This window comes from Trachinotus anak, unplaced genomic scaffold (genome assembly GCF_046630095.1).
Source record: "Trachinotus anak isolate AG129_WGS33_773 ecotype Australia unplaced genomic scaffold, CSIRO_AGI_Tana_v1 ptg000036l, whole genome shotgun sequence".
In the NCBI taxonomy this organism is placed as follows: Eukaryota; Metazoa; Chordata; class Actinopteri; order Carangiformes; family Carangidae; genus Trachinotus; species Trachinotus anak.
The window spans coordinates 266,660-289,664 of NW_027273887.1; the positions used below are offsets into that span (position 1 = coordinate 266,660).

General features: G+C 45.1%; 2 protein-coding genes across 3 annotated transcripts; both read left to right on the forward strand.

Moving 5' to 3' along the window:
- Window positions 1–35: 35 nt before the first annotated feature.
- Window positions 36–10,052, forward strand: LOC139614730 (EGF-containing fibulin-like extracellular matrix protein 1). Its single transcript, XM_071472250.1, has 9 exons — window positions 36–414; window positions 863–950; window positions 1,188–1,233; window positions 1,573–1,842; window positions 2,783–2,902; window positions 3,033–3,152; window positions 3,994–4,117; window positions 8,595–8,787; window positions 9,122–10,052. The coding sequence occupies exons 2-9, from the start codon at window positions 864–866 to the stop codon at window positions 9,281–9,283; spliced, it is 1,122 nt and encodes a 373-aa protein (XP_071328351.1). The 5' UTR covers window positions 36–414; window position 863; the 3' UTR covers window positions 9,284–10,052.
- A 4,075-nt stretch (window positions 10,053–14,127) lies between these two features.
- Window positions 14,128–22,043, forward strand: LOC139614740 (serum response factor-like). 2 transcript variants are annotated; one of them, XM_071472272.1, is made up of 8 exons: window positions 14,128–15,009; window positions 15,923–16,192; window positions 17,275–17,482; window positions 18,057–18,221; window positions 18,910–19,017; window positions 19,146–19,328; window positions 19,500–19,579; window positions 19,662–22,043. In XM_071472272.1, exons 1-8 carry the CDS (start codon window positions 14,548–14,550, stop codon window positions 19,746–19,748), a joined length of 1,563 nt encoding a protein of 520 aa, XP_071328373.1. In that variant the 5' UTR covers window positions 14,128–14,547; the 3' UTR covers window positions 19,749–22,043. The 2 variants fall into 2 exon arrangements, with proteins under 2 accessions (XP_071328373.1, XP_071328374.1); XM_071472273.1 differs by lacking the exon at window positions 18,057–18,221.
- Window positions 22,044–23,005: the final 962 nt, after the last annotated feature.

Genomic DNA, 23,005 nt, shown 5'->3' on the forward strand with positions numbered 1-23,005 from the left:
TCAGAGCGTTTAGCTCTAGGTTGTTCTGCCTGCACCAGGTCACCAGGACATGACCCCTCACTGTCTGTGCTCATTCCGAACAGAAACACAAACTCGACTGTCAGTGGAAAACGGGTCAATCGGCTTTTATTAGCAGACTCGCTAATTTTGGTGGAAAAATTGTATCAGTTTCTTGATTTGATCTGATCCTGCAGGTTCGGTCCGGGTCCTGCGCTCGGGCTGCGGTGTGCGGCAGTGAGCGGCAGGGGGCGGCACCGCTCCGCACCGCTGCTGTCTCGGCAGCGGCGGAGCTTCAGGCGGGCTGCCGGAGCACAGAGCCTCCTAAACGGCCGGAACAGAAACACTGCCCGCTTGACTGCCTCCTGGTCCTCCGGATCAAACGCACCTACAGATCAGAGACCGATCAGAGTCCAGGTAAGACCGCTTCATTTTGACGTCACACGGTGTTCTCCTGAAGCAGGAACCTGAGTGATATCTGTGTGATGATCCAGCCGTGGAGGAGGACCAGGGTCTGTGGTGGACTAGTTAGTCCGGTTTAACTCTACAGCCCTGTTCAAACGGTGGATGTGGTCTGTCTCAGGTGAATCTACAGGAACCACATCAAACTTCACACGAATAAAGAGTCAAAGAGTTCGTTAGCCTGAAGGTCAAACACTGGACTAGAACTGGACTGGAGGAGATGACAGGGACTTGTAGTTTGAAAGAGTCTGTGAGGATGAACTGAGAGTCAATTAATTGACCAGTGACACTGAATCGTTTCAGTCGTTTTCAAAAAAACGTGATGTTTTATAGACAAACAATTCAATCAAATTATTGATTATCCTCTGCTGTGTTTGTCCCTGTATCGTCTTTGTGTCTTCAGGATGGAGATGCTGCAGATTTTCCTCCACCTGAGTGTTTTTATCTGGATGGTTTCTGCTCAGCAGGTGGATGAACCTGTCACCTACTCAGTAAGACCCCCCACCCCCCACCTTACTCTCTCTGTCAGTATCAAATCAATAAAATAATCTGTTACTGCCTTCAGAGCGGAGACAGAGGGAATATGGATCAATCCTGATAGTTGATTTTCTGATAGTGTCAGAAAACTCCTCTTCATTATGTTGTGTGTGTCCATTTCATCTGTTTGACTAATAATTCACCTGATCAATATCTGATCGATCAATAACCAGGCTGATGTTCTCTGACAGTGTACGGAGGGCTACGAGTTCAACATCGAAGACCAAGAATGTAAAGGTGAAGGAGATTTAATCACACTGATCAATGATTTTAGATCAATAACAAATAATAAAAGAAACAAAAAGTTTAGAGCAAAAAACATGAAAATAGTTTTTTCAGATAAATAAATTTTTTGATAAACAACAGAAATCTGAAGAAGACAGAGAGAGAAACTGATCAGTGATTAAGTGATTAATGCTACAGTTCCTTATTATGATCTTTGGTTGGATCAACACCATGTGAAAAACATTTTATTTTGTCAGTTCTATGTGTGTCGTTACGACAGGAAACATCAGTGTAATAAAGTCTGAGACACGCTGCTGCATTCAGTGACTGTTGTTGGACTACGTTTCCCAGACATCAACGAGTGTGAGACGCTGCCAGACGCCTGTAAAGGAGGGATGGGTTGCATCAACCACTATGGAGGATACTTCTGTCTGCCACAGAACGCTCAGATTATCATCAGCAATGGAGAGGAAGAGCCTGCCCCCCCCACCACACGCCCCCCCCCCACACACTTCATACCCCTACCTGCTGCACCGAATCACCGCACCAGCAACCAGGCCAGGCTGACCTCTGTCCAGTGTCCAATCGGATTCACCGTAGATGAGTTCAACTTCTGCCGAGGTGAGTTTAGTGTTCCAGATGTTCAGATGCTCCAAATGCTCTAATGTTCCAGATGTTCTGATGTTTTTGATGTTTCGGATGTTCCAAATGTTCTGATATTCCAGATACTCCAAATGTTTCAGATGTTCTGATGTTCCAGATGTTCTGATGTTCCTGATGTTCCAGATGTTCTGATATTCCAGATGCTCCAAATGTTTCAGATGTTCTGATGTTCCATATGTTCCACATGTTCTGATGTTCTAGATGCCTTGATGTTCTGATGTTCCAAATGTTCCAGGTGTTCTGATGTTTCTGATGTTCCAAATGTTTTGATGTTCCAGATGTTCTGATATTCCAAATGTTCTGGTGTTCCAAATGTTTCAGATGTCCTGATGTTCCTGATGTTTCAGATGTTCTGATGTTCCAAATGTTTTGATGTTCCTGATGCTCCAAATGTTGCAGATGTCCTGATGTTCCTGATGTTTCAGATGTTCTGATGTTCCAAATGTTTTGATGTTCCTGATGCTCCAAATGTTGCAGATGTCCTGATGTTCCTGATGTTTCTGATGTTCCAAATGTTTTGATGTTCTGAAGTTCCAGTTGTTCTGACGTTTCTGATGTTCCAAATGTTTTGATGTTCCAGATGTTCCTGATGTTCTGATATTCAAAATGTTCTGGTGTTCCAGATGTTCTGATGTTCCAGATGTTCTGATGGTCTTATGTTTTGAAAATAGGGTTAAATTGTTCCACCAAAAATATTTCAATCTACAAATCACTTGTATAATGATACAAGCTACAGAGCAAACAATGTTTAAGGCAGGCTGATTTTTAAAGTGGACAGATGATTAAGGTGGACTGACAGTTAAGGTGGACTGATATTTATAGCAGACTGATGATTAAGGTGGACTGAAGTTTAAGGCAGAATGATGTTGTGGTAACCGTGTGTTGATGTGTGTTCCAGATGTGAACGAGTGTGTTCCCAACAGCCCCTGTCAACATCTGTGCTACAACCTGCCAGGATCTTTCATGTGTCAATGTGATCAGGGCTACGAGCTGAGTCCAGACCAGCTCAGCTGCCACGGTCTGAACACACACATCTATGATATGAGTTGAGCTTGTAAACATTCATGTCAGTATAACAAGGTCAGTAACTGATGAAGATGACCTTTAACCTTCATCTGGTGCTGCTGTTTCCTGGTACTGTTGCTCAGATGTGGACGAGTGCCTGATGTCCGCCTACATGTGTCAGTGGCAGTGTGTGAACCAGCCCAGCTCATACAGCTGTATCTGTCCTGAAGGATACCAGCTGCAGGGAACACGCATGTGCCAAGGTACACGCCTGCAGTCACTGCAGTCCAGACACAAAGACCCTGTTCAGGTCTGAACACATCATATACAGAAACACACTTCACTGTAACACTTCCACTTTAAGTCTCTCTATTGATGCTGTAGATTATAACACGTAGTAACTGGTTCACTGGTCCCATTGTTCCAGCTGTTTCACTATGTTGTTTGTTCAGCAGCCTCCACTAATGAGTCCTCAGGAGTCCCCGTTGAGACCAGTTATCACAGCTTCATAAACTGATCATTCATCATTCATTATTCATTGATGTTGATCTCTTGTTTTTTTAAGATATTTTTTTGGGCATTTTTTTGCCTTTATTGACAGGACAGTAGAGAGTGACAGGAAAGGAGCAGACAGAGAGGGGGAATGACACGCAGGAAAGAGTCAGACCAGTTGGGAGTCGAACTGGCGCTCGCCTGCTAAGAGCTTTTACTCATGTGGTACGCGCCCTAACCACTCAGCCATCAGGCCGCCCTTATGTTGATCTCTTGTGACATTTCCTGCATCAGGTTCAGACGCAGACTAAATGCAGACACTGGTGATGTGTTCAAGGACAGTTTCAGGTCTGAAAGAGTCAGCTCCTGACAACAGCTCAAGAATTTAAAATAAAAAATTTAAGAACTTGTCAGAAACACAAATCAATTTTAAGAAACAATAACATTAATTTTATGATATAACAGGTCAGTGTGATCTTTTGATCAGGGTCATCCTCCAGCAGAAGAACTGGACTGATCTGAATCTGAATCTCCTCTCTCCGATCAACTGGGACTGAACAGACTGAGCAGTGTTTTCTGCTTCTGATGTGGGTGTTCTGCTTCTGCTCACAGACATTAATGAGTGCGAAACTGGAGCAAACTGCCGTGAGGACCAAATGTGTTGGAACTACTTTGGAGGTTACCGCTGCTATCCCAGAAATCCCTGCCAGGAGCCCTACGTCCAGACTGGAGAAGGGTGAGACTAACCTGGGCTCCTTCACGCACCTGGAAATGATGATTTGATGGTTTCAGGTCATCAACCTTTTGAGTAAAGTGCAGTTGTTAAATTTCAGTAGAGTGGAGACATTGAGGACGAGCTAGGTTTAGGAAGTGTTTTCTCTCAATGTGTTACAGTTGACACTAACGTTTCCTTTTAGTTTCGACCTTCAGTGTCCCAGAAAGTCTCCTGATCACTGATGCAGACTGTAGGCTTCTGTTCTCATTGTCAGGTTGACTTCTCTGTTTGATCTGTTGAATAACTCTAGGTACTACATTACCCATGAGTTTCAGCAGCTGTTTGAGACCATGTCACAACCACAGCTGTGAAATCAGCTGTATCATATTTACAAAAAACACTGCACCACTCTATAATAACCACCTAGCAACCACAGTGTTACAGCAACAAACTGAAAAGCCCAAGCAAACGCCTGTTACCAACCTAGCAACAACCGGGAACAGCATAACAACCACCTGTTGCAGACCTAGCAATTGTCATAACACCTTAGCAACCACTTAGTAACGCTATAGTAACTGACAGGAAAACTGTAGAAGCTGGATAGCAACCACTTACCAACAGCTACTGTTATCAGCCTAGTGACAGCTGGGAGCACCATAGCAACCACATAGCAACTTACACCTCAGCAGTCACCATAGATAGATAGATAAACAGATACTTTAGTTATTCCCAAGGGGAAATTCAAATATCCAGATCTCTATTTTAATAATGATTAAAATAGAGATAAAAATAAAAATAAAGTAAAAACATGATAGATAGAAACAAACAATTGCAGTGTGGACAAAGGACCTCCTGAATTGCTCAGATCTGCAGCACAGTGAAAGTAGCTGTCTGCCACTGCTGCTCCTCTGCCCAGCCAGGAGGCTGTGGAGAGGGTGTCTACTGTTGTCCATAATAGATTTAAGTTTTTTCAAAGTGCCCCTCTCCACCACAGTTTTAAGTGAGTCCTAACCCTAACCCTAACCCTCCTGCCAAGCACCAAGCTGGCTTTTTTCACCAGCTTGTCCAGCTGCTTGGTGTTTTTGTCCGTCAGGCTGCACCCCCAACACACAGCAGCATAGAACAGGACACTGGCCACTACAGTGTGATAAAATATGTGCAGCATCCCATAACACACATCAAAGAACTTCAGCCTCTGCAGGAAGAAGAGGCGGCCCCTTCTTGTAGAGAGCATTGGTGTACAGGGTCCAGTCCAGCTTGTCATCCAGTAGGACCCACAGGTATTTGTAGGAGTGCACCACCTCAATGTCCTACCCTTGTATGGAGACAGGCAGATGGGGTGGCCTAGATCTTCTGAAATCCACCACCATATCCTTAGTTTTAGTGGCGTTAAGCTGCACCGGCTCCTAAAAGTCTCCACAAGGTACCTTTATTCCTGTTCCTGTCCACTCCTGATGCATGCCACAATAGCCGTATCATCAGAGTATTTTTGCATGTGGCAGGATTTTGAGCTATATTTAAGGTCCGCTGTGCAGACTGTGAACAGGAATGGTGCTAAAACAGTCCCTTGTGGGGCCCTTGTGCTGCACCGCACCAACGCAGCGACACAGTTCCCCAACCTGACAAACTGAGGTTGTTCTGTCAGGTAGTCTATTACCCAGGACGTTAGGGAGGGATCCACACCCATCCCTTCCAACTTGTCTCTCAGTATGAGGGGCTGGATTGTGTTGAATCCACTTGAGAAATCAAAGAATAAGATTCTCACGTAGCATCCTGGCTCCTCCAGGTACAGTTAGGCCCAGAAATATTTGGACAGTGACACAAGTTTTGTCATTTTAGCTGTTTACAAAAACATATTCAGGATACAATTATATAATCAATGTGGGCTTAAAGTGCAGACTCTCAGCTGTAATTTGAGAGTACTCACATCCAAATTGGAGCAAGGGTTTAGGAATTATAGCTCTTTAATACGTAGCCGCCTCTTTTTCAAGGGACCAAAAGTAATTGGACAATTGACTCAGAAGGCTGCAAAAAAAAAAAAAACAAGGTTGCATAGGCTCTTCCCTCATTAACCTGTCATCAATTAAGCAGTTAAAAGGTCTGGAGTTGATTCCAGGTGTGGCGTTTGCATTTGGAAGCTGTTGCTGTGAACACACAACATGCGGTCAAAGGAGCTCTCAATGGAGGTGAAACAGACCATCCTGAGGCTGAAAAAAAAGAAGAAATCCATCAGAGAGATAGCAGAAATGTTAGGAGTGGCCAAATCAACAGTTTGGTACATTCTGAGAAAAAAAGAGTGCACTGGTGAGCTTGGGAACTCAAAAAGGCCTGGACGTCCACGGAAGACAACAGTGGTGGATGATCGCAGAATCCTTTCCATGGTGAAGAAAAACCCCTTCGCAACATCCACTCAAGTGAAGAACACTCTCCAGGAAGTAGGTGTATCAGTATCTGAGTCTACCATAAAGAGAAGACTTCATGAGAGTAAATACAAAGGATTCACCACAAGGTGCAAACCATTAATCAGCCTCAAAAATAGAAAGGCCAGAATTGACTTTACCAAAAAACACCTGAAGAAGCCAGCCCAGTTCTGGAACAACAGCATTCTTTGGACAGATGAGACTAAGATCAACCTGTACCAGAATGATGGGAAGAAGAAAGTTTGGAGAAGAATTGGAACAGCTCATGATCCAAAGCGCACCACATCTTCTGTAAAACATGGTGGAGGCAGTGTGATGGCATGGGCATGCATGGCTTCCAATGGCACTGGGTCACTTGTGTTTATTGATGATGTGACAAAAGATGGAAGCAGCCAGATGAATTCTGAAGTGTATAGGGATATACTTTCTGCTCAGATTCAGCCAAATGCAGCAAAGTTGATTGGACGGCGCTTCACAGTACAGATGGACAATGATCCAAAACATACTGCAAAAGCAACCCAGGAGTTTTTTAAAGCAAAGAAGTGGAATATTCTGCAATGGCCGAGTCAATCACCAGATCTCAACCCAATCGAGCATGCATTTCACTTGCTCAAGACAAAACTTAAGGTAGAAAGCCCCACAAACAAGCAACAACTGAAGACAGCTGCAGTAAAGGCCTGGCAAGGCATCACAAAGGAGGAAACCCAGCGTTTGGTGATGTCCATGGGTTCCAGACTTCAGGCAGTCATTGCCTGCAAAGGATTCTCAACAAAATATTGAAAAGTAACATTTTACTTAGGGTTATGTTTATTTGTCCAATTACTTTTGAGCCCCTGAAATGAGGAGCGTTTGTATAAAAATAGCTATAATTCCTACATGTTTAATCATATATTTTTGTTCAACCCCTTGAATTAAACCTGAAAGTCTGCACTTCAATTCCGTTGTAATTGTTTCATTTCAAATCCAATGTGGTGGCATGCTGAGCCCAAATCATGAAGACTGTGTCACTGTCCAAATATTTCTGGGCCTAACTGGATGTGAAGGTCCTGTGCAGCATGTAAAGGACCATGAACATCATAGCAATCACCATTTTCTTAACACCATAGCTACTAGGGTTGTGAACGATAAACCGATGCGACCGGAAAGTGAGAGATACGGCTGCATCGGTAGCAGCCTCCTCAATCGATACGAATTATCAATGAATTCCTAGATGAATCGGTTAGAGTCATGGATCGGGTATCGCAAGACTTTGAATCGGTTGGTGGCATTACACACGCGCCAGGTCTCTAAAACAACGCGAGAGCTGAGGCTGCCTGTGAAACGCTGTAGCTGCCTAGCTGGTATTAGCATGAGTGATAAACAAGGGACGACACGGTAAATGGAGGAGGTGGAGAACGAAAGCGTCAGCCTGACCGAAGGTGATAATGCACCGAGAAAGATTTCCAACGCATCGGGGAAACAAAAATCCAAGGTGTGGACCGTTTTTGGGTTTCATAAGAAGGAAGGGAAGCTCGAACAAAGTTTGTTGTTACTATTCTGTGCTACTTTTACCTCTGGAGTTCCCATCCAACGATTCAGCCAGACTTTTTTTTGGTCCATGTCTAAAAATAAATACATTGACATGTGATTTTGTTGTTCTGGTTTTTTTTTTGCCAATGCCAGTCTTTTACATATTTAAAAAGAAACTATTGTACTGTCACTTTCATAGACTTGGCTTCTTTATTATATAAAATATCTACAACAAATATTAACCATAGAATCGAATCGTATCATTCTTACACTGTATGGAATCGATTCGTATCGAATCGGTCTGTAATAAAAGGATATCGTTTTTGAATCAAATCGTAACCTGTGTATCTAGATGCATATCGAATCGTTTATCACAGAGAGATGTGCAACCCTAATAGCTACCAACTGGAAAGCCCCAGCAGCTTCCAGGAATATGATAACACCTAGCCAGCGACCACAAAGAACCACTGGAACCAACAGGGAACCAACAACCTACAACAGCCTGACAACAGCACAACTGATCCTGCAGGAACAGTGTTTTGATGTGTTGTGTCTGACTGTGTCATCAGGCGCTGCAGCTGTCAGTCTCTGACCGCATGCAGAGGACTACCTCCCTCCATCGTCTATAAGTACATGAGCATCACGTCGGAGCGCTCTGTGCCAGCTGACATCTTTCAGATCCAGGCCACCAGTGTCTTCCCCAATATGCACAACACCTTCAGGATCAAAGCCGGCAATGAGGACGGACAGTTTATCCTCAGGGTGAGCTTCAGTTTTTCTGATGTCATCTGACTATAACTAATGTCTGCTGCCCTCTGATCTGACCACATTTTATATGACCTCATCTGATTCTGTTCATCTCATCTCACTGTCTCCTCCTTTCATTGACTCATCCCATCTCTGTCATCTCTACTCTCAGATCACACAGTTCATTGTAATTTATCGTTTCATCTCATCTCTTTTACTGTTTTCTCATGTTTTTATCTCAGAGTATCATTTATCTCATCACTTATCTGCTCACCTCCTCTAATCTCATCTCACCCGTCGTCCTGTCTCAGATATCGGATTGATTGTTGATTGGTTGTTGTCGTCACAGCGATCCAGTAATGTGAGTGCCATGCTGGTGATGACGCGTCCTCTAATTGGTCCCAGAGAGCACGTCTTGGACCTGGAGATGGTGACACAGAACTCAGCTCTCAGTTACCGCTCCAGCTCTCTTCTCCGCCTCACCATCATCGTTGGACCATACGCCTTCTAGAAACATATATTTCTTTTAGTGGAATCTCATTTAAGAGGGTAACTGGTTAGTTTTTGGTATAAAACCAGAATTTTCCAGGAAAAGTGGCTCAAGATCTAAATTCAAACATCTGACTTTAAACATTTTGGCCCCATGTCCATCAGATCAGATTCAGATCAGATTTAAGACACTTTTTTTGGACATGCTTTATCTCCAACACGTCCTCACACTTACTTTGTCTTTGTGGTTTTATATCCATGATATGATCAAACATGATCTTCACATATATTGAAATGGATGCTCCCTCACTTCCTATTTGAGCCCAGGGTTAACCCTTGATCCTCACCACAGATAACTCCACAATCTACACATCTGAATATGCACCACACAGCCTTTGTGCTGCAGTGGATCCATCATCAGACTCTTCAGCTTCAACCAGGATCTTTTCCTTTGGCTGAAGTGAAGATAATGAACAAACCTGATGTTCACAGTGAGTGCGATGTTTAGTCCATGTCAAAGATGTCAGCTCAGTAACTCCTGATAAGGGATAAATTAACGAGGGCCTCATGTCTCTTTGCTGTCGCTTGTTCTTTATTAAACAAACATGCGGAGTTGATCCACCTGATACCTGAGACTTTTCTGAGTTGTTGAGATGAATTCTGGTGGTGAATGCTCTGACCTCTGACCCCTCTGACACTTGAGCTCCGTATAAACAAGTAGAAATGTTTTGGTTTTACTCTGGTCTCTACTCGTGTCGTGTTTTTAACAAAATAAATCAGAGACAGTCTCATTTCTGGATCTTGTGTTTTTCTTGATCAAGCTGTTTATAAAGGGTTAATGAACTGATCAATCATTTATTATTGTTTTATAGATTAGTTATCAGAACCCAGGCTGCCACGATGACTCCCTCTGCTGTCATCACCAGGGTGAAGCTGACCCCCCCCCCCTCCTGCTCTCCTTCTGGTGAGGGAGGGGCTCCACCCAGTTTAATTGAATTCAGGTTTATTTGTATAAGGTCAAATCAGAACAGATGTTATCTCCAGACCTAAGGAATAATTCAACAGGAAGAAACCTCCAACAGAACCAGACTGTAGGTCGGGGCTGGGGTCCAGCTGTGACAACATCAGTCCCTAATGGCCTCACGTTCAGTGGTAACCAATAGCGAGAGCTGCTAGAGGGCGGAGCACTTGAGGAACAGACATAGTACAGACTGCTGCCCCCCCCCCCTTTGGTGTGTGAGCAGCGTATGTGCAGCAGATCATAGAAGACTGCAGTGTGACATCCCCGACTGGGTGTTGAGCAAAGACCTGTCTTTGGGTGGGCGGAGCCTCAAAGGGGTCACTACTACTATTTTCACACTCAGTAATAAGCCATCAGGTGGAGAAGGTGAGGCAGGTGTCGACAGGTAATTCAAAGAGCTGGATGCTAGATGTGAGGACAGGAAGCAGCAGACTGAAAAGACAGAGAGGATACTAAAAGACTCAAATACATTTGAATAAAATGTCAGTGAGTTGTGTGAGTCTGTCATCCTTCACCTGTCCTGGAGGTGTTCTCACTTGACTAACATCCACCTGCATACACACAGTATACACCAGCCCCATCACCATCACTTCATCCAGGCTCTGGTTCTTGTTCTGAGTCTGTAAATAAATCCTCAGAGACACCTGTCTCCACCTGCCCCCCCCCATCTCCACCTGTCTCCACTCATTTGTTCTCTGAGGATTTGTTTGTCTGTCTCTCTGAGGACTCGTTTGTCTGTCTCTCTGAGGAGTCGTCTGTCTTTCTCTGGGAGGACTCGTCTGTTTCTCTGGAGACCCATCTGTCTTTCTGAGGACTTGTCTGTTCTCGGAGGATTTGTTTGTCTGTCTCTCTGAGGACCCATCTGTCTCTCTGAGGACTTGTTTGCCTGTCTCTCTGAGGACTCGTCTGTTCTCGGAGGATTTGTTTGTCTGTCTCTCTGAGGACTTGTTTGTCTGTCTCTCTGAGGACTCGTCTGTTCTTGGAGGATTTGTTTGTCTGTCTCTCTGAGGACTCGTCTGTCTCTCTGGAGACCCATCTGTCTCTCTGAGGACTCGTCTGTCTTTCTCTGAGAGGACTTGTCTGTCTCTCTGTAGACCCGTCTGTCTCTCTGAGGACTCGTCTGTTCTCTCTGAGGACTTGTTTGTCTGTCTCTCTGAGGGCTTGTTTGTTTTTCTCTCGGAGGACTCGTCTGTTCTTGGAGGATTTGTTTGTCTGTCTCTCTGAGGAATTGTTTGTCTGTCTCTCTGAGGACTCGTCTGTCTCTCTGGAGACCCATCTGTCTCTCTGAGGACTCGTCTGTCTTTCTCTGAGAGGACTTGTCTGTCTCTCTGTAGACCCGTCTGTCTCTCTGAGGACTCGTCTGTTCTCTCTGAGGACTTGTTTGTCTGTCTCTCTGAGGGCTTGTTTGTTTTTCTCTCGGAGGACTCGTCTGTCTCTCTGAGGATCCGTCTGTCTCTCTGAGGACTTGTTTGTTTTTCTCTCGGAGGACTCGTCTGTCTCTCTGAGGATCCGTCTGTCTCTCTGAGGACTTGTTTGTTTTTCTCTCGGAGGGCTCGTCTGTCTCTCTTAGGATTCGTTTGTCTGTCTCTCTGAGGACTTGTTTGTCTGTCTCTCTGAGGATTCGTTTGTCTCTCTGAGGACTCATCTGTCTGTCTCTCTAAGGACCCGTCTGTCTCTCTGAGGACTTGTTTGTTTGTCTCTCGGAGGACTCGTCTGTCTCTCTGAGGATCCGTCTGTCTCTCTGAAGACTCGTCTGTTTTTCTCTCGGAGGGCTCGTCTGTCTCTCTGAGGACTTGTTTGTCTGTCTCTCTGAGGATTTGTTTGTCTCTCTAAGGACTTGTCTGTCTGTCTCTCTGAGGACTCATCTGTCTGTCTCTCTGAGGATCCGTCTGTCTCTCTGAGGACTTATCTGTCTCGCTGAGGACTTGTCTGTCTGTCTCTCTGAGGACTTGTGTGTTTTTCTCTCTGAGGACTCGTCTGTCTCTCTGAGGACTCATTTGTCTGTCTCTGTCTGTCTCTCTGAGGACTTGTTTGTCTGTCTCTCTGAGGACTTGTCTGTCTGTCTCTCTGAGGACTTGTCTGTTTTTCTCTCTGAGTACTTGTCTGTCTCTCTGAGGACTTGTTTGTCTGTCTCTCTGAGGACTTGTCTGTTTTTCTCTCTGAGGACTCGTCTTTTCTCGAAGGATTCGTTTGTCTGTCTCTCTGAGGACTCTTTTGTCTGTCTGTCTCTCTGTCTGTCTCTCTGAGGACTTGTCATCTCAGGGGCAGAAACATTTGTCCTGAAGAAGATGAAGAGGTGAAAAGTAGAAACAACAGTAAGCACACAGTCGAGTTGTTCTCAGCTCAGTGACCTCCTCCTAACAGCTGGATCCTGTTTCTGTAATGTAACCAGGCAACACAACAACACTATGTGTGTGTGTGAGAGTGTGTGTGTGTGTGTGTGTGTGTGTGTGTGATGTTACCTAACCAGCCTCAGTGGATCCAGAATTAGTGTTTCCACGTCATGAAGTCAGAATGTAAGAAACATGTTCAACATTATTACTGATACGTCAGTGTGTGTGTGTGTGTGTGTGTGTGTGTGTGTGTGTGTGTGTAAATCCAGAACAGAGTGCCTTTAAGTTGAACCAGCTGTTGTCACCACAGTAACATTAGTATTCTGCAGTTTTACACTTCCTACAACAGCCCTGGTTTTACATGAGTCCAGGACACCTTGAGAGGGTTTCAAGGTCCTTGAAAGGTTTCCAGAAATCCCTGAGAAATCACTGAGGTTCTTACAGGTTCCATGTAGTCCTTGAAGAAGACTCTGGGTCTTTAACAGAAATCCAGATGTCCTGGGGGAGGTCTTAGAGTGGCGCCCTACCAGGAACCAAGGTTACAATGATCCTGGAGAGGTACTGGGATCCTGCAAGGATGTTTTGGGTCCTGGGAGTTTCTTGTGTCCTTACAGAGAGGGACCAGAGGGCTTTAAAGAAGGTTTTAGGCTCCTGGAGAGTAGCAGTGATTTCTGAAGTGTTTCTGTGTCTGAGAGTCTTCCAGTGATTATTGGACGTCTCCAGACCAGTAGAGGAAAGTGTTTTACAGAGACCTGTGTGGACCAGAGGTTCCTTCATGTTCCAGCTGTGAGCTCAGAGAACTGGTGTTGAGGCGCCCCCGTGTGGTGACATGCGATAAACAGAATATTAACAGCTGATAAAATTAATGCTCTTCATTCAACACAAACAGCCTCCTTGTTGGTCACACAGCTCTTTGTTCACATTAATGTCTCCAGGTGTCTCATTGTGTTTTTATTGTGTTTCACTTTCATCATTTTGTGTTTTTATCTTTCTCCTGTGGGTCGACAAAAATCTGACACTGCAACAACTTCTACTGCAAACATGACGACTGTCAGCGTGGGAGAGTAACTGAGTACCCTGAGTACATCACCTCAGTACAGTACCTCAGTCACATTACTTTGAGGTACTTTTACTTCACCATATTTCAGAGGGAAATATTTCACTGCACTACGTTCTTCTTCTTCTCCACGTGTTTGTAGTTTTTCAGTCGGAAGTTCTGCTGGAAGCCAGTCATTGCCCAAATAAGGAGCGGCCGCGCCATAAAAGGAAACCTGTTTCTGTATATGGAGAAAAGTAGGTCCCTTGCATCTCCCAAAGAACGCGTCGGGTGCTAGTATCACTGCGCACAACCTCCATTAATCTCGCGCCTTTTCTATGATAAATATTGTATAATATGTTACTGTAACGTTTCGGATAAGCTATGTGCTATTTTAATGGATAAATATGGAAATATTAGGAACAGATGTAGAGCTATATTCCACAGCGGACGGACATGGCTGGGTGCTCCTCGTTATTTCCTTATGTGGAGCGGAGTGATCCAGGGGGCCGGGCCTCACTGATTACTGTAGAAAAACATAACTTTATAACTTTATTCTTCATTATTGGTGAAAGTGGTTCAAATTTTATAGAGAAAATATAGTCTGGTTTTTCCCTCGGTGTTCTCCGGCGGTTCGGCCAGAACTCTCGGTGATTCACGGAGTTTGCTGATGGACGGATAGCTTTACTTGTTGCTAAAGTAACCGCTAACTGGTTAGCTGCCGTTAGCTAGTCCGCGCTGTCAGCCGCTAGCTAGCGGTTCTGTTAGCTGACTCTGCCCGGGCTAAGAGCTCCGAGCACCGGCGGGGTGTTAGTGTTCACACCGCTAACATAGGAGCTTTGGCCCGCCGGGAGGAGGAGGGTTCCAGGGCCGGTGCGGGGTGGACGCAGAAGGAAATGCTGGCGGGGAGCGGCGCCGGAATGGGCACCAGAACCGGATCCGGACGGGCGGGCAACGGAACCGGACTGAGCAGCCTCACGGTGAGCACGGTCGGACCGGGACCGAACACAGCCACCGAGACCGACGGAGGCCAGTTTGGGGACAGAGAATACAGTACCGAGGTGGTTTATAGCGGCTCAGACCAGGACTCGGACTCTGGCGATGACGAAGACACGGCGGGTTCAGGCGGGGACAGGAGAGGGGTGAAGCGGGAGAGGAGCGAGAGGGAGGTCGGGCATCAGTCAGCACCCACCTCCGGAGGCCTGAGCGCGGGTTACGTCGGGGTCAACCCCGGGGTACCAGGGGCAAAACCCGGCAAGAAAACTAGAGGAAGAGTCAAGATTAAGATGGAGTTCATAGACAACAAACTGAGGCGGTACACAACTTTCAGCAAGAGGAAGACCGGGATCATGAAGAAGGTGAGGGTGAAATTTAAACAGCAGAGGTCAGAGGTCACAGGGTCTGATGTTTGTTTCAGATGGTGATGATCCCTCAACGCAGAACACATCCTTCGTTTTACTCTTTATTTAAGAGTATTACCAAAGTTCTGGTCAGGCTGGTCCCTGCAGAGACCCTGGCTGGTCCTCAAACCACACTGTGGACACCTGATCTCTGTTAGTGAACTTTAATCATGTGATCTCTGTATGTAGGAACAAAACATTTCAGAAACAAAAAGGCTGGTCTGAAGACAAACCAGGTGAACATATGGCTGTGTGTTTTCAGTGATGGTCTACATAATAAAGACTTCCTGCCTTAACCTGAGGATCTGGGTTGCAGGTAAACAGTGGATAATTATGTGGCTGTAGACTCACCAGGTTTTGGTTGTAATCAAATGTAATTTCACTAATTGCATTTATTTTGGACTTTGAAATTTTTCCTCACTAAACTATCAACTCTGATGGGGTCCTGGTCTTGGACTCTGAGTCAAATGTGATTTTAAGACCTGAACTGTTTTAGTTTTATTATGTTGCTTTAGTTTGGAAGTGAAGTTCAATAGTATCAATACATCTTAAATAATTGATCAATTGTACAGTGAATAACATGTTGTGTGTGTTGAGAGTTCATCATGAAAATTGAGGAAACCGGTGAACACTGTTGAAACATTAATGTAAGTCAGGGTTTGCAGGTCTTTAATATTAAAGACTGAATCATTTCCTGAGTTTAAACTGATGTTAATTCAATCAGCTGTTTCCTGCCGAGGTATCAAACATTACACACTGTGCTGATAGCACCTTTTATTAAATCACTTCATACAACAACACTGCAGCTTCTCAGACACGAACACCCACCACACAATCTGATCTGCAGCTCCTCCTCCTCTTCGTCCTGCAGGCATATGAGTTGTCCACGTTGACCGGTACTCAGGTGTTGCTGTTGGTTGCCAGTGAGACGGGTCATGTGTACACCTTTGCCACCAGGAAGCTGCAGCCGATGATCACCTCAGAGACGGGGAAAGCGCTGATCCAGACCTGCCTTAACTCTCCAGACTCCCCGCCTCGCTCCGACCCCTCCTCCGACCAAAGGATGAGCGCCACAGGCTTTGAAGAGACCGACCTCACCTACCAGGTGTCTGAGGCGGATGGATGCTCAGAGGTCGCCAAGGTAACGTCAGTAAGACAGCAGAGATCAGTGGTCTGTTGTCTGTAATGGTTCACCTCACAGTTTACAGCAGCTATTGTCCACATCCATGGAGTGACACACACACACACACACACAAAACGCTGAATCATTCAAATAAAGATGTAAAAGATTTTTTCTAATCCAGGAGGGCTCTGGTTAAACATTTATAGTTATTGATCACATGACCTGATCCAGAACAAACCCGCTGACTGCTGGTTCCGTGGACTTCATGTCTACATGTTTTAGCCTCAGACTTCGGTTCTGGTCTAACGGGGAAAACAGGACTTCATCTTCAAACAGACCAGTATTTAGACTGTACTGTCCATCAGAATCAGAGTGGACAGAGACATAGGTGAACATGGACAGCTGTGTAGAACCCAGGGGCCGGTTCAGACTGGTCTGTAGTGCTGCTCCAGTCTTTGGTGTAATGTGGGTCAGACTGTTTCACATAAATAAGGACAAAAACATCAGACACCTAAGACCAATGTTACCATGGTAACAATCAGTGACACCTGCACTGACCAGCAGCATCTGACAACAAGGAGCAGGACCACAGGGCTCATAATGTTGTGGTTTGTTAACGTTGTTCTGCAGAGAACAGTGAGACCACAGAGATTCTTCTTGTTATTGTTACACACAAAGTTAAATGTCCTTTACCTGTGCCAGGTAAAAAAAATCTTCATTCACGAAAAATTCATTGGACTACAGTCTGGCTTAAGATAGTCAAGCACTAAATTGTTTTGTGGATGAATTCAGATGAATATCTGAAGTTTGTTATTTCAAACAAGAGTCAAAGTCTGTTTTTGCCCCAGAACAGGTGTATAGATTGTTGACACCTATACACCTGTTCTGTCAACAACAACACCTGAACATCTGTACAATTTGGATGGTAATCATGTGCTAATGTGTGAGTTCACTGGTTCACCAACATGTGACACCATGGAAACAGGAGCGTGTGCTGCTGCACTTCAGACAGCTGTACAGATGAGCCTCAGGTGTTCTCAGGTGCACTGTGTACCTGTCTCTCTGCTCAGTCTCTCCCTCCCATCTGTCTCTACCTGTAGGACCTGATCAAACCAGCCTTCACCATGTCCAACCTGCCTGGCACCACACAGCCCACGCCATCCTCTTCCACCTCCTCCTCATCCTCTGTGTCCATGCAAGTGCAGACCAGTGCCCCCTCCTGGCAGCCCCCCTCCTCCTCCACCAATGGGACGGTGCTGAAGACGTCGGCAGGTGTTGTTCTTCCTGGAGGCTTCACCTTGATGCCAGGTAGTGGGGCAGGGTTTGCTCTCACCTGTCTGTCACCTGCCGTCTGTGTCTCTTTCCGTCTGTCTGTCTTATCCTGCTGGTGTCTTCTTTTATTTACTCACCTGTTGTTGTTGTTTTGCTGTTGTTGTTTTGAGAGCATGAAGAGGGTCATGTGACCAGCAAGATCAGCTGTAGGCATCATCAGATAAGTCAGGTGTTACAGTAAAGTACACCTGTCTTGTCTGAGCTGTCACCATAAATATTTGACTCTCTAACCTGTTTGAGCTCGTTCACCTCGTACTCCAGCAGAGGGAAATCAGCTGGATTTATTGACCTATCAGTAAACTGATTGGTCAAATGGAGGACAGTATTGATCAGTCTGAGACTCACCTGGTAATCAGATTGATAGGAAGCAGTGGAGGTCAGGTGAGCTGCTCATCACCACAGAAGAAGAGCTCACAGGTGTAGACAGGTGGATGGATTACTACAGAGGACTGTGTCTGTGTCTGTCCTGTTCTAACCTCACAGCTTCTGTTCAGTCTGTTAGCAGCTAACCTCTCTCTGGCCACACCCTCTACCTTTCACCTGTCCACAGGTGCCTCGCTGCCCCCCGGCACGCACACCATTCCCCTCAGCCAGCTGCAGGGCCAGCCTCTGGCCATCCAGGGCCCCGTTGCCCCAGGCCACGCTGCCACGCTGCACGCTTCACCCACACAGCCAACCACGCTGCTCCGCCTCCCCGCCACCGTGTCACTGTCAGGTCAGCACGCTGACACGTCCACCGCACATCTGATAGAGAGGGAGAGAGCGTGTGTGTGTGTGCGTGCGTGCTTGTTCATCTGCAGCTTTATGACTGTCAACAGGTGGTCCTCTCTCTCTCTCATCAGTTCATCATAAACAGCTTAACTGTGTCAGCCTCAAAACCACATTACACACAGAACCACAGAAACCTCAGAACCAGGTGCAATGAGGACAGTAAAGAAGCAACATCGACAGTTGAGTCATCAGTTTGTGATTCTGTCGCTCACCTGTTCTCACCTTTTTACTATCAGTAAGAAAAGGAGGAGAACAGAGACAAATGTGTACATATGGAGAAGTTCACTTCTGTCCAGTCTCATGTTTTTCTACTGCTACATAGCTAATGTTAGCATTAGCAGCTGTTTACTCACCAGTCTAAAGAAATGTTGTGAGTTCACCATTTACTCATTACTCACCAACATCTGTCTCCAGAGGTGGAGACAAACACCAGTGTTAACTCTGGTCTAATCACGTCTGTTCTTCTACTGAAATTAGCATTCTAACCAGCTAGATGTTAGCATGCTAAACAGCTAGCTTTGACCTCTCCTCACTTTGTGATGCTGAGTCTCTGTAGAGTCCACCTCCCTGCAGGACTCCACGTTCACATGAACCAAACATCCAAACACACCTTTTATATGTGTGTTCATCAGGGGGCGGAGTCTCTCAGCAGCTGCAAACCATCCAGGTCCAGCCCAGCAGTCAGCAGGCCTCCACCAATCAGAGCAGCCCAGACATCCACAACCCCCCCTCCTCCACAGGTAAGAGCATAGCCCCTCCCCCCGTGCTTCATGGTGTAGTAATGAGTGACTGTGACACAGGCGAAACTGTTCTGATTGGCTCCTGATTCTCTCTCTTTCTCTGTCTCTCTCTCTCTCTCTTTCTGCAGCCAATCTGCCGGCCACGATCGTCTCCTCATCTTCCTCCTCCTCTTCCTCAGTAGCAGGTCACATGATGTACCCAGGTGGTCACACGGTGATGTATGCTGCACCAACGCCCTCACTTGGCGACGGCAGCCTCACTGTCCTCAACACTTTCCCCCCGACAGGCCATGCCCAGTCACATGACCCTGGTATGACCCTGGATTTATGGTTACATTAACCCTGAGTTATGAAATCACCATTTGTCCATATGGCGGCTCTCTAAACCCTGAGTCAGCGGTTATCTCGACCATGATATTCACATTGTTTTTGTTATGTTATAATAATGTTGTCAATAAAATTTTGTTGGTTGTGTCTGACAGGTGCTGTCCCGCAGGTTTTCCTCACCTCGCTCCCTCCGGTCGCTGCTCAGATCCCAGTGTCGGCGGTCCAGCTCCACCCGGTACAACAACACTGAGCACACACAGTCACACACCTGAGTCTGCAGGTCCACCTGCTCATGTGTTTGTGTTGTTGTTGTTCAGATGGTGATCAGTCAGCAGAGCAGCAGCAGCAACCTGACGGAGCTGCAGGTTGTCAGTCTGGACGTCCACCAATCAAAAGACGAATGATTGTCACATCACACACACTCACACACAAGTTGGTGCAGCTATTGACTTCCATTCATTGTGGACAGTCTAACCCAGACCCTGACCGGGACCGCATGGTCCCCATGAGGACTACAGGTCCCAACAGGGTCTGTGTTTATAGCCGATAAGGTCCCAAAGAGGTAACAAAAACTGTACGCACACACACACCACATCACATCACATCACATCACATCACAGTCATTTTTTTCTCACTCCCTGTGTTTGGTTTGTTTCTGTTTATTTCCTGTTGTTGTAATGTAAACATCAGCAGCATCATTCAGCCTGTCAGAGTAAACACACAAAGACCTGGAACAGACACATTTGTCGTTAGACAAACTAAGAACTCAACAGAATGTTTGGACTGAAATCAGCAGTTGAAGAATCTGATCAAGAGGAAGCAGTTGTGATGCTGTGGAAGAAAAATATTTATACAAAAAAATCTACTGTCATGAGGAAAAAACTTAAAGCAGCTGTTTGTAAGTTCAGCTACTGCTACATAGCTAATGTTAGCATTAGCAGCTGTTTACTCACCAGTCTAAAGAAATGTTGTGAGTTTGCCATTAAACTTCATCCTTTACTCACCAACATCTGTCTCCAGAGGTGGAGACAAACACCAGTAATAACTCTGGTATCATCACGTCTGTGCTTCTACTGAAGCATGCTAACCAGCTAGCTTTGACCTCTCCTCACTTTGTGATGCTGACTCTCTGTAGAGTCCCTGCAGGACTCCACGTTCACATGAAGCTGCTATAATATTAAAACAGGACATGTTATAACCTGTGTTACTTCATACACAAAAATCAACCATTGCTCTTGTAAAGTAATCATCACCACCATCACCATCATCATCATCATCATCATCATCATCATCATCACCACCATCACCACCACCACCACGACCTGCTCCCAGCAAGAAACCCGGTTCAGGTCTAATTCACAAATGGCCTCTTGTGTCATACTTTGTGTGTGTGTGTGTGTGTGTGTGTGTGTGTGTGTGTGTGTGTGTGTGTGTGTGTGTGTACGTGTGTGTGTGTGTGTGTGTACGTGTGTACGTACTTGTACTTGTACTTGTACTTGCTACATAGTAAGGATCAAAAAAAGTATTTTACTAACAGAGTGAGGACATTTTGGCCGGTCCTCACTTTTTGAGACACCTTCAAATCACATGTTGAGGGTTAAGACTTGGTTTTAGAGTTATGGTTAGAATTAGGTTTAGGTTAAGGTTAGGGTCAGGGTCAGGGTTAGGGTTAGGCACTCAGTTGTGATGGTTAAGGTAAGGGTAAGGGGCTAGGGAATGCATTATGTCAATGAGTGTCCTCACAAAGATAGAAGTACAAGTGTTTGTGTGTGTGCGTGTGTGTGTGTGTGTGTGTGTGTTTGTGTGTGTGTTGAACAGTATTGTGAATGTATCTGTTGTTCATGTCTTTCTCTTTGTGTCTCTTTGACATAAAAAAACAAAGTGCTCAGATCTGAATCTGCTCCATCACTTTAACTGTCAGTTCATTTCTACGCACAGATCAGGAAGCTTCATGTGTTCATATGACTCCATTCTGACTCAGCAGGGTTTCAGTGTGAACGTAGCTCACAGGTGTGAAGAGGTTTGTCCACAGGTGTTCGGAGAGGTACAGAGGAGAGCTATCAATCAGCTGACTGTCATAGTAACAATGTGAAAAAGGACAATACATGTTTAGATTGAACAGTTTAGTTTTAAGGACATAGTTATCAGTTATCTGATCAATACTGATCAATTAATTTATCATTGATCAGAGATTATGTCACAGATATAACCTGTGTGTGTACAGTCAGTGTGCTGTTGAGCTGAACTGTGGTGTGGTCCAGGCATCAGAAGACAAACCGGATCAACATGAACTCTGATGAGGATTCTGCAGAGCTGGTCTGGGTTCAGTTCTGTGCAGTACCTCGTCACAGCTGAAAACTTCTTTTATAACCTGAAAGATGTTTATAGACCTTTTGACTTAAGTCAAAGATATATTTGTTTTCTGCTGATTTTTCTCTCAGCGTCAAACTGAAGCTGGTCAGCTGTTTGATCCCTGACCTCCTTCATGTGTTCACAGTGTTTAATTTCTTCATGTTTCTATACAGCGGTTGTTTTCTCTGGAGCAATCAATAATCAATCAATAAAAAGACTTTTAGAGGGAAAGTTTGATGTTCTGGATTACTAGCCGGCCCTGGACCCTCAGGGGCCCCAAAGGTTCACTGTGCTTATATCACTTGTGTTTGGGAATCAGCTCTAAAATAAAGCATTTTATAAACTGACTTTGGTGTGAGCCCTGAGGGGTCCCTGTCTCACAGAGGGACCCTGTCGCAACATGTAGTCATACTGTCAGTCTTCCATCTAATATTAAACATGGTGAATATATGAAATAAACTTGTGTTGAATCAAATGAGGTTGATAAGTATATATAAGAATAACATGGACGTTCCGTCCTGATCTGTGAAGGACCAGTTCAACATCTGGAAACGCGCTGTGTTGAAGATCGATTCATCAATCAACATGTTTCCCATCATGTTCAACTGTTCCTCTCAAAGGCCTCCTTACTAGCTTCTGAGCTCTCAGTCTCATCTCACCGTCTTCATATAGTAAACTGAGCTGGTTCTCATCATGTGACCTTAGTGTGGATCTTCGGTCTCATTAAAATCAGTGAGATAATTGATTCCTGTCCTGTTTGGTATAATTTCCAGTCTGATACCTGCTGTGACAGAAGCTTCAGCTGCAGATTTACAGCAATAGAAGAATCTGTAAAACATCACTAGAGAGAGGTGAGGACAGAGCTGCTCTGTGTCCAGGGTTCTCCTCCATCTCTGCACATGGACAGAAACCACCTGATACAAAGACCTGATTTTTTTATTGTCTCTGACCACAGAAGAACGCAACAATCAACCAATCAAACTTTATTTGTACAGAACTTTTCAGACAAATACAAAGTGATTCATGGAACAAAAACAACAGTTTGGTGAAAATATCACAACAAAACAATAGCACATGGTCTGGAGAGTAATAATCCAGATGAGATTTAAAATGATTACAGTCTTCACTACATCCTGCTGCTGGAGATACAACTGTACATGAGGTCCCAGATAAACAGTCTCACAGACATGAATCTGATTTATAAAAATCACATTAATATAGATTATAAAGCTCGTTTTTACACGTTTCCTTGTGGTGAACCAGGTGAGACGTAGATCTGCTTCCAGTTTGAACTGTTTTAAGTTTTAAA